Source organism: Ranitomeya imitator, chromosome 5 (assembly GCF_032444005.1).
Source record: "Ranitomeya imitator isolate aRanImi1 chromosome 5, aRanImi1.pri, whole genome shotgun sequence".
NCBI lineage: Eukaryota > Metazoa > Chordata > Amphibia > Anura > Dendrobatidae > Ranitomeya > Ranitomeya imitator.
Window position 1 is genome coordinate 364,497,561 of NC_091286.1, and position 15,287 is coordinate 364,512,847.

The window sequence follows — 15,287 nt, forward strand, 5'->3', positions numbered from 1 at the left end:
AGGTAACAAAGGGAATTGATTTTTCACAAATAATTTACTTTATTATGCTGGTAAACATAGCTCTAAACTCAGTCTACCCCAGGAATATTTAAGGTACAAAAAAAAATTGCTACAGACTTTCATAATGTAAAAGAAAGCACAAATGTCAGCAAGTAATTTAAAAAAAAAAAAAAAGTCTGAACTCTAACTACACCCCTAAAAATGTAATATTATACAAGTTTAACCACATGCAATACATTTTGGCTTTTTCTTGGGCAAGCCAAAAATTACCCTAAAACATAGATGGGGTTCACCTAAATAGACACTCTCTTATCAAATTCAAGATGTCAAAGTCATCAGCTAATTGACACAACATGGAAATTGTAGCTTAAAAAAAACCAAAGTAAACTTTTCTTGTTTACTTATCTACCAGGAATTCCATTATGAATTTGTAGAATATACTTCACTTTATTTTGCCTCCTTCTCTACCAATCATTTCGATGCATTGCTGTTTCAATGCCCAGTTCATGCTCCTTTGCAAGATACTGGGAAAGACCCATATGCTATATTCAAACAGTACTGTAATTCATAGAACGTTAAAGTTGGATGGGACACCCACCATGTCCAACCCCCTGCTCAATGCAGGATTCACTAAACCATCTCAGACGGATGTCTGTCCAGACTCTGTTTGAAGACTTCCACTGAATGAGAACTCTCAACCTCTCATGGCAGCCTGTTCCACTCATTGATCACCTTCACTGTCAAAAGGTTTTTTTTTTTTCTCATCTAATCTGTATCTTCTCCATTTCAGTTTCATTCCATTACTTCTCGTGTTCCCATGAGCAAATGAGGAGAAGGATGATCCCTCTACACAATGACATCACTTCAGATATTTGTAGACACTTATTAAGTCTCTACCTTCTATTTTGGAAGCTAAATATTCCCAGATCCTTTAACCATTCCTCATAGGACATAGTATGCACTCCCCTCACCATCCTGATATCTCTTCTCGAAAATCTGGAGCAAGTTCAAAGGTCTTTTTTAAAATGTGATGCCCAGAACTGGACACCGTATTCCAGATGAGGTCTGACCAAGGAAAAGTAAAAGGGGATAATTACTGCAAGTGATCTGGACTCTATGCTTCTCTTAGTACATCCCTGAACTGTGTGTCTTTTTTTCTGCTGCATCAGTGTGTTGACTCATGTGCAGCCTTTGATCTATTAGTATCACCAAGTCTTTTTCACACATGCTGTTGCTTAGTACTATTCTGCAGATGTAGTTTTAATTTTTCTTGCCCAGATGTAGAATCTTGCATTTCTCCCAGTGAAATACTATTCTAATTACCTTCTCTGAGTAAGAGGGGAGCTAAGAGGCTCAGACAGGGAAAGTTCGAGAGTGTGAGTGAGTGAGTGAGTGAGTGAGTGATAGATTAACTAGCTCTCCTATTTGGATAATAAAATCAGAAATGTAGTTAAATCCTGAAACCTCAATCCATAATCTGAAATAGAAAACATGGAAGTGATGGAGATTTTTTTTTAATATAAAATACTTTAAACTTCCTACACAGTCATGGACGAAAGTGTTGGCACCCTCAACTTAATATTTGGTTGCACAACTTTTGGAATAAATAACTGCAATCAATCGCTTCCTATAACAATCAGCAAGTTTCTTACACCTCTCAACTGGAATTTTAGACCACTTTTCTTTTTCAAACTTCTCCAGGTCTCATATTTGAAGGGTGACTTCTTCAAACAACAATTTAAAGATCTTTCCACATAGGTTCAGTGGGATTTCAATCTGCACTAATTGCTGGCTACTTCAGCTTCAGAACTCTCCAGCGCTTTGTTTCCATCCACTTCTGGGTGCTTCTTGAAGTATATTTTGGGTGATTGTCCATTACCTAGGCTACAAACCCAGCTTTCTAACATTGGGCACTACTACATTTACCCAAAATCCTATGAAAATCTTCAGATTTCATGATGTCTTGCACAAAGTCAAGGCACCCAGTGGCAGAAATCAGCCCCAAAACATCTTTGAACCTCCACAGTTTGACTGTAATGCAAAAAAAAAAAGAGAAAAAAAAAAAAGAGGGGAACTGGCACATTCAATAAACAAATAATCTTTAAGTTTTATTCCAAATACATAGCTTTAAAAATCCATACAAGGATGATGTGTGCAGGAACCGCTCTGACACGTTTCTTGTGCCTACTGCACCCTTAGTCATTGTGCTTGAAGATTTTTTTTATTATTGGATGTGCCTGTCCACCTCTTTATTTGGACTGAAATATATCAGGTCGGTCAGCAGCATTGAAATGGTACTCTGGAAAATAAAGACAGGCATTTCCTAAAATGTGAGTACGATAGAAATGTTTCTCTTCCGTTTTTATGGAAAACATTTGACTGTAGGTAATGTGCTCTTTGTAGGCCTAATTCTATTTTTGGTAAACAGTAGAATGATGTGCTTTACCAAAAAGCTCTTTCTTGGTGTCATCTATCCACAAAACACAAAGATTTTGGCTTACTCACATATATTTTGGAAACTACAGGGTAGCTTTTTATGTCTTTGTCAGCAGTGGGGTCCTCTTTGGTTTCCTGCCATAGCGTTTCATTTCATCCAAATGTCAACGGATAGGTTGCGCAGACACTGATGCACCCTGAGCCTGCAGGACAGCTTGAATTTCTTTAGAATTTGATTGGGGCTGCTTATCCACCATCCGGATGTCTTGTGTTGCATGCTTACATCAATTTTTCTCTGCTGTCCACATCCAGGGAGATTAGCTACAGTGCCATGGGTTGTAAACTACTTGATTATGTTGCGCACTGTGGACAAATGAACATCAAGATATTTGGAGTCAGACTTTTAGGCTATGTGCCCACATTCAGGATTTTTGCTTTTTTGGCGGTTTTCCACTGCAAAAAAACGCTTATATTAAGCATCCCATTATTTTAATGTATTCCGCAATCTGTGCCCATGTTTTTGCAGAAAAAAACGCAAGGCAGCATGTTCATTAATTTTGTGGAAAATCTGCAGATTTGCCGCTATATTATTGTATCTCGAAGCTCCAAGCAAAAAAAAAAAAAAAAAAAACCGCGAGAAAGAAGCGCGGAAAAACGCGAGCGGATTTCATGCTAAAGGAGTCTGGTTTTGATCAGGAAAATTCTGAGAACAATCTTGAACGTGGGCACATAGCCTTAACCTTGAGATTGTTGATATTTTTCAACAATTTTGGTTCTCAAGTCCTCAGACAGTTCTCTTCTCTTTCTGTTCTCTGTGCCCAACGTGGTACACACAGATATACAAAGCAAAGATTGAGTCAACTTCTCCCCCTTTTTATCTGGTTTTGGGTGTGATTTTAATATTACCCACACCTGTTACTTGCCACTTGGTGAGTATGAACGAACATAACATGAAACAAAGTTGTTTACCCTCAATTTTGGAAAGATGCCAACAATTTTGGCCAGCTCATTTTGGTGGTTTTGTGTGAGATGTCAATTTTGCCTTTATTGCTCAGTTTTTTTGTGTTTTTCCAACATAAACAAAGCAAATAAACATGTGTATAACAAAACATGTGTAATTGTGATAATTTTCTGGGAGAAATACTTCATTTTCTTGAACAATTTCAAGGGTGCCAACACTTTCGGGCATGACTGTGTATTGAGTACTGAAATCGTACTACTGGCCCAGGACCATTTGTCTGGCCCTCAGGACTGTCAGAAGTGAGAAATAAGCAAATCTGTTCAGGATTAAAATTCATTTTATCACATTTATAACATTATTCTCTTGAATCCAAATTTTTTGCAAATTACATTTTTGCAAATTGAGGACAAATGCAACCAGTGCTGCTCTTTCCTGTCAACTGGTATTAGAAAGTTCCATGGTACTCCAATTGCTATAAAAGCAAATACTGTAGTTACTTTCAGATTGTCTACCTTACCACTAGAAAGAAGCGGCTGCACAAGAGTCAGAGACTGAATGCTGGTTAAAAACAGAGATGGAGCTGTAGCTAACATCTTAAGGCTATGTGCACACGTTGCGGATTAGCCTTAGGAATTTCTGGTGCGGATTCTGCCTCTCCTGGCAGAAAACGCACCTGCGGATTTGTCGCGTTTTTTGTGTGGTTCCGCAGCGTTTTTCGTGTGTTTTTGCTGCGGTTTTCTTGCGGATTTGCTGCGTTTTTTACTCCTGCGGTTTTCTATAATGGAATGGGTACAAAAACGCTGCAGATTCACAAAAAAGAAGTGACATGCTACTTCTTTTAAACCGAGTTTCCGCAGCGGATTTTTCGCAAAGTGTGCACAGCATTTTTTTTTCTCATTGATTTACATTGTACTGTAAATCAATTGCGGATCTGCAGCGTTTCTGCACTGCAAAAAACGCTGCGGATCCGCAGAGAGTCCGCAACGTGTGCACATAGCCTAAAGGGTTGCTTTGTTTATCACATTAATGGAATCATGGCTTCTACCTTTGTTTGTAGACAATATGTAATTTGCTAAGCTCAAAGGTCATTTTTGGCAGAAGCTATGAGAGAACACCAAACAATGAGTCCTATATGTACAGTATATGTCCTCAATCTGGTTAAGCAGGTGGGGCACCCTTCTAGTCATACAAATACTTAAAGAGAACTTCCACGTTGATTAGTTTGAGTATTCTCATCTTAACTAATAAAAGTTAAACTTGAGAATACATTTCTTGGTTTTAAAGGGGTTGTCTGGTCCAAAACTATGTGAATGCAGACTTGTGAATTCTCACATCACGTACACTGCACACTGTAAAGAGTCTCTGGTGTCAGAATCAAGCACCGCGATCATGTGACCACAACTATGCGATATGCATACTCCACATTCTGAGTAGATGGGCATGGCCACGCTCAGTGCAAATGTACTGAATGAGGCCGAAAACAGCCTACTTGGACTGTTACCGGGAGTATGGATATGGCATGCTTGCAGTACATGACTGCCGTTCGAGGCGCTAACACCGTAGCATCTGCGCACTGTCAGGACTCACAAGTCTGCAGTCACCTGTAACTTTAGACAGGACAACCCTTTTAATGGAAAATTGATAGCACACTTTTACTTCATTTCAGGGTCTTCTCTAGTACATTTAACACTTACCACTGTATATAAGTGTGATTATGTTCCAACTTGTCATAGTCGCCTTTCCATTTATTTAAAATGTCTTCGATATAAACACCTAAAAATATTTAGAGAAAGCGTAAAATAATGACGTATACAAATACAATACCAATGAATATAGCGACTTGAATTACAAAAAAAATTAAAATAAATGATTGTAAAATGCACATACTGTACATCAAACTTGTGAAAAGTCAGCATAGGAGAGCAAGATCATACAAAGGTCCTTCCTCAAGCAAATAATGGGCTAATAAAGGTTTATGCTAACAAATGGGAACACCTAGATCTAGTACAATAAGATTTTAGTCTATTATAAATCTTATTGTGGTCAAAATGAATAAACAAACCTCTTGGAATACCTACTTTTAGAATCTTCCTCCATTCCACTGCAGCCATTATTTGGGTCCCCCACCACATTTTTTTTTTAATTTGCCTGTTTGATCATCATGGGCATCATGCTGCAGCAACGTCATTCATGTAATGCTACTGCGGGTTGTGACTGGCTCGTGAAATAAAGTGATGTCCATATGGATGATGCCCCATTGTGCAAGCATGTAAACATGCAGCAGGGCACCCAAACAGCCGCAGCAAAGGAATGGGGAGTAATGTTACCTTGCATTATAGAGTGTATGGTCTAAAGAAGTCTGAAATCCACCTCCATTCTTAGCTCAAGCTTCTGATCTGTGCAGACGCAAAGTTAATAAAGGTATACTGATTAGAAACTACATTTGCAGGCAACTATAAACTAACATTAAGAAAAAGAGCTAGTAATGGAGGTGGTCAGAGCGGGAAATCTGCTTTGCCTTAGGCCGGCTTCACACTCAGCGTATGAAAATACGGTCCGTATATTACGGCTGTAATACGCTGAAATGTCCCGAAAATAGTGGTCCGTAGCTCCTCCGTAGGCAGGGTGTGTCCGCGTTTTTAGCGCATGGCATCCTCCGTATGTAATCCGTATGGCATCCGTACTGCGTGGTTTTCTCGCAGGCTTGCAAAACCAACATACCGCTATAGAAATGATCCATGTGTCCCAAAAAGAAAAAAAAAAAAAAAAAAAAAAAAAAAAATTATATATATATATATATATATATATATATATATATATATATATATATATATATATATATATATATATAATGTCATTAGACACATATATGTATATATATTAATATTTTTTCCAGCGCTATACAGCTTGAAAGCCGGTAATTCAATTACCGGCTTTTTCTTTCTCCTTCCTAAAACCCGACATGATTTGAGACATGGTTTACATACAGTAAACCATGTCTTCTCTCCATTTTTTTTGCAGATTTCACACTACTAATGTCAGTAGAGTGTATCTGCAAAATTTGGCCGTTCTAGCTCTTAAAATAAAGGGTTAAATGGCGGAAAAAATTGGCGTGGGCTCCCGCGCAATTTTCTCCGCCAGAGTAGTAAAGCCAGTGACTGAGGGCAGATATTAATAGCCTGGAGAGGGTCCATGGTTATTGGCCCCCCCTGGCTACAAATATCTGCCCCCAGCCACCCCAGAAAAGGCACATCTGGAAGATGCGCCTATTCTTGCACTTGGCCACTCTCTTCCCATTCCCGTGTAGCGGTGGGATATGGGGTAATGAAGGGTTAATGCCACCTTGCTATTGTAAGGTGACATTAAGCCTAATTAATAATGGAGAGGCGTCAATTATGACACCTATCCATTATTAATCCAATTGTAGTAAAGGGTTAAATAAAACTCAAACACATTATTTAAAATTATTTTAATGAAATAAAAACAATGGTTGTTGGAGTATTTTATTCTACGCCCAATCCAGTCACTGAAGACCCTCGTTCTGTGAAAGAAAAAACATAATAAACCAACAATATACTTACCCTCCGCAGATCTGTAACGTCCAACGATGTAAATCCTTCTGAAGGGGTTAAAACATTTTGCAGCAAGGAGCTTTGCTAATGCAATGCTACTCCTCGCTGCAAAACCCCGGGGAATGAGTCTAAATATAGATCAATGAGCTATATTTAGCTTCATTTGCGGTGAGGCGCCCTCTGCTGGCTGTTCATAGATCGTGGGAACTTTCCTAGAAAGAAACGAGGGTCTTCAGTGACTGGATTGGGCGTAGAATAAAATACTCCAACAACCATTGTTTTTATTTCATTAAAATAATTTTAAATAATGTGTTTGAGTTTTATTTAACCCTTTACTACAATTGGATTAATAATGGATAGGTGTCATAATTGACGCCTCTCCATTATTAGTTAGGCTTAATGTCACCTTACAATAGCAAGGTGGCATTAACCCTTCATTACCCCATATCCCACCGCTACACGGGAATGGGAAGAGAGTGGCCAAGTGCAAGAATAGGCGCATCTTCCAGATGTGCCTTTTCTGGGGTGGCTGGGGGCAGATATTTGTAGCCAGGGGGGGGCCAATAACCATGGACCCTCTCCAGGCTATTAATATCTGCCCTCAGTCACTGGCTTTACTACTCTGGCGGAGAAAATTGCGCGGGAGCCCACGCCAATTTTTTCCGCCATTTAACCCTTTATTTTAAGAGCTAGAACGGCCAAATTTTGCAGATACACTCTACTGACATTAGTACTGTGAAATCTGCAAAAAAAATGGAGAGAAGACATGGTTTACTGTATGTAAACCATGTCTCAAATCATGTCGGGTTTTAGGAAGGAGAAAGAAAAAGCCGGTAATTGAATTACCGGCTTTCAAGCTGTATAGCGCTGGAATAAATATTAATATATATACATATATGTGTCTCACTGACATATATATATATATATATATATATATACCTATTCTATGTGTACACATTTATTCTACCTATTCTACTGTAAGCTGTCAGTGTGATTTTACTGTACACCGCACTGAATTACCGGCTTTTCTCTCTAACAGCGCTGCGTATTTCTCGCAAGTCACACTGCTTGTCCGTGTGTAATCCGTATTTTTCACGCTTCCATAGACTTTCATTGGCATATTTCTTGCGCAGTACGGTGACAAACGCAGCATGCTGCGATTTTGTACGGCCGTAGAAAGCCGTATAATACTGATCAGTAAAATACGGCAGATAGGAGCAGGGGCATAGAGAATAATTGTGCCGTATTTTTTGCGAGTTTTACGGACGTAGTTTCTGCGCTCTTACGTCCGTAAAACTCGCAAGTGTGAAGCCGGCCTTACTGTGGCAAGATTAATCAAAATGACAAGAAATAGTACACCAGGTATGACCTCCAAAGAGGTTGTCCACTACTTTTTCATTGATGACCTCTCAAGATAGATCATCAGTCTGATCGGTTGGGGTCCGACAACCAGTACCCTGCTGGGGTTGGCGGCCACCGGCTGGAAGTACTCCCCTGCGGAACTGGCCGCCTTCTAGTGGCCACAGCAGAGTACTGCACATCCGCCTCCTATTCAAATAAATAGTAGTGGACAACCTCTAAGCTTTAAACCTGAAACAATTTTTTTTTTGTTTTTTTGTTTTTACTTTACTTTTTTTGAGACATGGTCTGAATTGTTCTACATCCTGAACAAACAAAAAACTCAAGTTACTGTAACAGATAACCACAGAAATCAAACATTTAAAAAAATTCTAAGGCCATGTTCCCATTTGCTTATGTGTCCACAGCGCATTGTCTGCATGCGCAAAAGCATGCCTACGCCTGCCTATCGTCTTGCGCATGACGCAAACCAAAACGCTGCGTATGCATGCGTTTTGGCATACATTTTTATGCGCATGGTGGGGACGTTGACATCATTTTCTGGACATGCGGAGTCTAAAGTATGCATGCTTTTTCATGTCCTTGCGTACCAATACGTTCCCATAGACAGTAATGCGTTTTTTGGACGCAATCATCCGCATGCGGACGATTGTGAAAAATTTGACACGTCAAAAAAAATGCAACATGCTGCATTCGCTGGACCCTGTAAAACGACGCTTGCGTACGCTTCCGCAAGTGAACGCATGCAAAAACATGTCACTGCGTACTTAATGTTAAAGATATGTACGCATGACACATGCTGATTGATGCGGATCATACGCTGCGCACAGAGACGCAAATGTGAACCCAGCCCAATCCATACAGTTGTGATTAATATAAAGTAGATTAAAGGTATATATTGGACACAGATGACAAAATCTTTGAATATGCCATCAATGTCTGTAGCCAGAATAACTTTTAAATGGTTATGTTGAAACTTTTCATACTATGACTGGTGTTCCGGTCATAACAGGTGACTTCTCAATAAGCAGCCGTGTGTACATGAGGAATAACACTATTTCTTACCATTATTTGACATGTGTAACATACTTTTTACCAATTCCCCCAGCATGTACGATTTCTAATATTTAATTCTCTCTGAACTGGTGGGTGGAATCTAACTACTATGTTCCACATATAAGGCTACTTTCACACTTTTTTTAATCCGTCGCAATCTGTCGTTTTGGGCAAAAAAACGGATCCTGCAAGTGTGCCCGCAGGATGCGTTTTTTGCCCATAGACTTGAATTGCCGACGTGCACTGGATCCGTCGTGTTTTGGCAGACTGTCGGCACGAAAAAACGTTCAAGGGAACGTTTTGTTGTACGTTGCGCCCGCCATTTTCTACGGAGCATGCGCGGCCGGAACTCCGCCCCCTCCTCCCCAGACTTTAGAATGGGCAGCGGATGCGTTGAAAAACTGCATCTACTGCCCACATTGTGCATAATCTTCACAACGTGCGTCGGGCCGACGCTTAGTGACGGACCCGTACCGATGCGGCTGTAAATCCACACTAGAAAAGCCACGTTCACACTTTCAGTATTTGGTCAGTATTTTACATAAGCATTTGTAAGCAAAAACCAGAAGCGGGACAACCATCAAACTTAACTGAACTGGAATTGTTTTGTAAAGAGGAATGGTCAAAAATACCTTCATCCAGGTACTCATTAAAAGCTACAGGAAGCGACTAGAGGCTGTTATTTTTGCAAAAGGAGGATCTACTAAATATTAATGTCACTTTTCTGGTGGGGTGCCCATACTTATGCACCTGTCAAATTTTGTTTGAATCCAGATTGCACATTTTCTGTTAGTACAATAAACCTCATTTCAAGGCAGAAACATTACTGAGTCCAACAGTAATTAGATATATGAAAGTGAAATAGCTGTTGCAAAAAAAACAACAAAAAAAACAATTTTTATAAAACATTAAGCTTAAGATTAATAGGGGTGCCCAAACATATATTATATACTAGATGGCAGCCCGATTCTAAAGAATCGGGAGTCTAGAATCCATATATACTTTATTCAAATGTAAGAATAATACAATTAATAAATAATAGTAAGAAAGAACAAAAAATGGCTGCACTCACCAGCTCTTGACAATTCTTGTTATTTAAGGTACAGTTACACAGGATCCATGAACATGCTTATGAGGGGAGGGATGAAAGACATCAGACTTAGCACGCTGTTTGCGCTTACGTGCGGCATCGGCAGCTTTTCGCTCTGCATCATTACCATACTTTATATCAGACCTGATCTTACGTGCGCCATCATAAGCTTTGGACTCTGTGTCATTAGTATACTTAACAGTGTCCATGCGCTTGCATCTATCCTCTGTACTCTTGTTAGCACGCTGTTTGCGCTTACGTGCGGCATCGGCGTCTTTTTGCTCTGCATTATTAGTATACTTTCTATCAGACCTAATCTTACGTGCGCCATCAGCAGCTTTGGGCTCTGTGTCATTAGTATCCTTACTATTAGAGCTCATGTTGGCTAAGCTAAACAGCTTTAAGCGTGGTGGTGGCAAACAACAGGTTAATAAGAGGCAGTGTCAGGTAGTAGGAAAATAGCCAGTTAATAATAGGCAATAGTTCTTTGCAGGAATGCAGATATTAATAAATAGGCAGTTTATATTGCAGAGAAATTGCTGGGCAATAATGGACAATGTCCTTATGTGGCAAATAATAGAGCAATATACCCAATGTGGCAAAGAAGAGGTTAATAAACGGCAGTCTCTCAGTATAACAGTCAGTGAATAATAGGCAGTATATGGAGAAAACACCAAACAAAAGTTCAAAATTGGTGTGAAAATGTCACTGAACCACTTCACAACTAAATATATATAGTTTTGGTAAATGGTATTATCATTTTTTTGACGAAATTCGGCAGGAGCTTGAAGAGCAACGTCACTGGGCCCGCCTCCACGCAGTAGAAACTTGCTGTGAGGTAAAAATTCAAAAATCACACCAAAATGGCGGGCGGAGTGTGTCACAGTACGGCACGTTTCTGATTGGTTGCCGCCTGCTGCGAGCGACCAATCAGACACTGGACACTGTTGACGTCACTTATCTCCGGACATTAGCAGGAAGTAGTATTCTAGGCAATTATATATATAGATATGTAGTGTATGTATGTGTGTGTGTGTGTGTGTGTGTGTGTGTGTGTGTGTGTGTGTGTGTGTGTGTATATATATATACACACACACACACACACATATGTGTGTATGTATGTACAGTGTGTGTGAGATATATGTGTCAACTGACATTATATATATATATATATATATATATATATATATATATATATATATATATATATATATATATATATATATATATATATATATATATATATATATATATATATATATAATAAAGAAAGTAAGTGGACTTTAACCCCTTTACCCCCAAGGGTGGTTTGCACGTTAATGACCGGGCCAATTTTTACAATTCTGACCACTGTCCCTTTATGAGGTTAAAACTCTGGAACGCTTCAACGGATCCCAGTGATTCTGACATGGTTTTCTCGTGACATATTGTACTTCATGATAGTGGTAAAATTTCTTTGATATTACCTACCTTTATTTGTAAAAAAAAACAAAACGGAAATTTGGCGAAAATTTTGAAAATTTCGCAATTTTCCAACTTTAAATTTTTATGCAATTAAATCACAGAGATATGTCACACAAAATACTTCATAAGTAACATTTCCCACATGTCTACTTTACATCAGCACAATTTTGGAACCCACATTTTTTTTTTGTTAGGGAGTTATAAGGGTTAAAAGGTGACCAGCAATTTCTCATTTTTACAACACCATTTTTTTTTTTTTTAAGGGACCACATCTCATTGGAAATCAATTTGAGGGGTGTATATGATAGAAAATACCCAAGTGTGACACCATTCTAAAAACTGCACCCCTCAAGGTGTTCCAAACCATATTCAAGAAGTTTATTAACCCTTCTGGTGCTTCACAGAAATTTTTGGAATGTTTAAATAAAAAAATGAACATTTAACTTTTTTTCACAAAAAATGTACTTCAGCTCCAATTTGTTTTATTTTACCAAGGGTAACCAGAGAAAATGAACCCCAAAAGTTGTTGCACAATTTGTCCTGAGTACACAGATACCCCATATGTGGGGGTAAACCACTGTTTGGGCGCATGACAGAGCTCGAAATCGAAGGAGCGCCATTTGACTTTTCAATGCAAAATTGACTGGAATTGAGATGGGACACCATGTTGCGTTTGGAGAGCCCCTGATGTGCCTAAACATTGAAACCCCCGACAAGTGACACCATTTTGGAAAGTAGACCCCCTAAGGAACTTATCTAGAGGTGAGGTGAGCACTTTGACCCACCAAGAGCTTCACAGAAGTTTATAATGCAGAGCCGTAAAAATAAAACAAAAAATTTTTCCCACAAATTCTTTTTTAGCCCCCAGTTTTGCATTTTCCCGAGGTTAACAGGAGAAATTGGACCCCAAAAGTTGTGGTCCAATTTGTTCTGAGTGCGCTGATACCCCATATGTGGGGGGCAACCACCGTTTGGACGCATGGGAGGGCTCAGAAGGGAAGGAGTGCCATTTGGAATGCAGACTTAGATGGAATGGTCTGCAGGCGTCACATTGCGTTTGCAGAGCCCCTAATGTACCTAAACAGTCGAAACCCCCCACAAGTGACACCATTTTGGAAATTAGACCCCCTAAGGAACTCATCTAGATGTGTTGTGAGAGCTTTGAACCCCCAAGTGTTTCACTACAGTTTATAACGCAGAGCCGTGAAAATAAAAAATCATTTTTTTTCCCACAAAAATTATTTTTTAGCCCCCAGTTTTGTATTTTCCCAAGGGTAACAGGAGAAATTGGACCCCAAAAGTTGTTGTCCTATTTGTCCTGAGTACGCCGATACCCCATATGTTGGGGTAAACCCCTGTTTGGGCACAGGGGAGAGCTCGGAAGGGAAGGAGCACAGTTTTACTTTTTCAACGCAGAATTGGCTGGAATTGAGATCTGACGCCATGTCGCTTTTGGAGAGCCCCTGATGTGCCTAAACAGTGGAAACCCCCCAAATTATAACTGAAACCCTAATCAAAACCCACCCCTAACCCTAATCCCAACAGTAACCCTAACCACACCTCTAACCCAGACACACCCTAACCTTTATTCCAACCCTATTCCCAACCGTAAATGTAATCTAAACCCTAACCCTAACTTTAGCCCCAACCCTAACTGTAGCCTTAACCCTAGCCCCAACCCTAACCCTAGCGGGAAAATGGAAATAAATACATTTTTTAATTTTTCCCCTAACTAAGGGGGTGATGAAGGGGGGTTTGATTTACTTTTATAGCGGGTTTTTTAGCGGATTTTTATGATTGGCAGCAGTCACACTGAAAGACGCTTTTTATTGCAAAAAATATTTTTTGCGTTACCACATTTTGAGAGCTATAATTTTTCCATATTTTGGTCCACAGAGTCATGTGAGGTCTTGTTTTTTGCGGGACGAGTTGAAGTTTTTTATTGGTAACATTTTCGGGCACGTGACAATTTTTGATCGCTTTTTATTCCGATTTTTGTGAGGCAGAATGACCAAAAACCAGCTATTCATGAATTTCTTTTGGGGGAGGCGTTTATACCGTTCCGCGTTTGGTAAAATTGATAAAGCAGTTTTATTCTTCAGGTCAGTACGATTACAGTGATACCTCAATTATATTTTTTTTATGTTTTGGCGCTTTTATACGATAAAAACAATTTTATAGAAAAAATAATTATTTTGGCATCGCTTTATTCTCAGGACTATAACTTTTTTATTTTTTTTCTGATGATGCTGTATGGCGGCTCGTTTTTTGCGGGACAAGATGATGTTTTCAGCGGTACCATGGTTATTTATATCCGTCTTTTTGATCGCATGTTATTCCACTTTTTGTTCGGCGGTATGATAATAAAGCGGTGTTTTTTGCCTCTTTTTTTTTTTTTCTTACGGTGTTTACTGAATGGGTTAACTAGTGGGCCAGTTTTATAGGTTGGGTCGTTACGGACGCGGCGATACGAAATATGTGTACTTTAATTGGTTTTTTTTTTTTTTATTAAAGAAAATGTGTTTATGGGAATATTTTTTTTTTTTTTTTTTTTTTTTTTTTTACACACACACACACACACACACACACACACACACACACACTTGGAAATTTTTTTTTTTTTTTTTAACTTTTTTACTTTGTCCCAGGGGGGACATCACAGATCGGAGATCTGACAGTTTGCACAGCACTGTCAGATCACCGATCTTACTTACAACACTGCAGGCTTACCAAGCGCCTGCTCTGAGCAGGCACTTGGTAAGCCACCTCCCTCCCTGCAGGACCCGGATGCCGCGGCCATCTTGGATCCGGGCCTGGAGCAGGGAGGTAGGGAGACCCTCGCAGCAACGCAATCACATCGCGTTGCTGCGGGGGTCTCAGGGAAGCCCGCAGGGAGCCCCCTCCCTGCGCGATGCTTCCCTATACCACCGGCACATCGCGATCATGTTTGATCGCGGTGTGTCGGGGGTTAATGTGCCGGGGGCGGTTCGTGACCGCTCCTGGCACATAGTGCCGGATGTCAGCTGCGATAGGCAGCTGACACCCGGCCGCGATCGGCCGCGCTCCCCCCGTAAGCGCGGCCGATCGCGTATGACGTACTATCCTGTCAGTGGGCATACGGGCCCAACCCACCTCGACGGGATAGTACGTCATATGTCAGAAAGGGGTTAATGCCTGAATGGAGTGGGAACGTTTCGGATGTAATATCCTTTTTCAGGCCTTGAAAAAGGATATTACATCCGAAACGTTCCCATGCCATTCAGGCATTAAAGTCCACTTATTTTCTTTAGTTTTTTTGTGCGGCTTTCCCTTTTTTGAATCTACCACTGAGGACCATTGGATTGCTGGT

General features: G+C 39.9%; 1 protein-coding gene across 1 annotated transcript in view; it reads right to left on the minus strand.

The window, feature by feature from the left end:
• Positions 1 to 15,287, minus strand: part of OGFRL1 (opioid growth factor receptor like 1) — a 104,207-nt gene that overhangs the window by 43,014 nt on the left and 45,906 nt on the right. Inside the window, exon 4 of the mRNA XM_069726619.1 lies at positions 5,092 to 5,170. Coding sequence (XP_069582720.1) covers positions 5,092 to 5,170 — 79 coding nt within the window. The remainder of the gene's footprint in view (positions 1 to 5,091; positions 5,171 to 15,287) is intronic.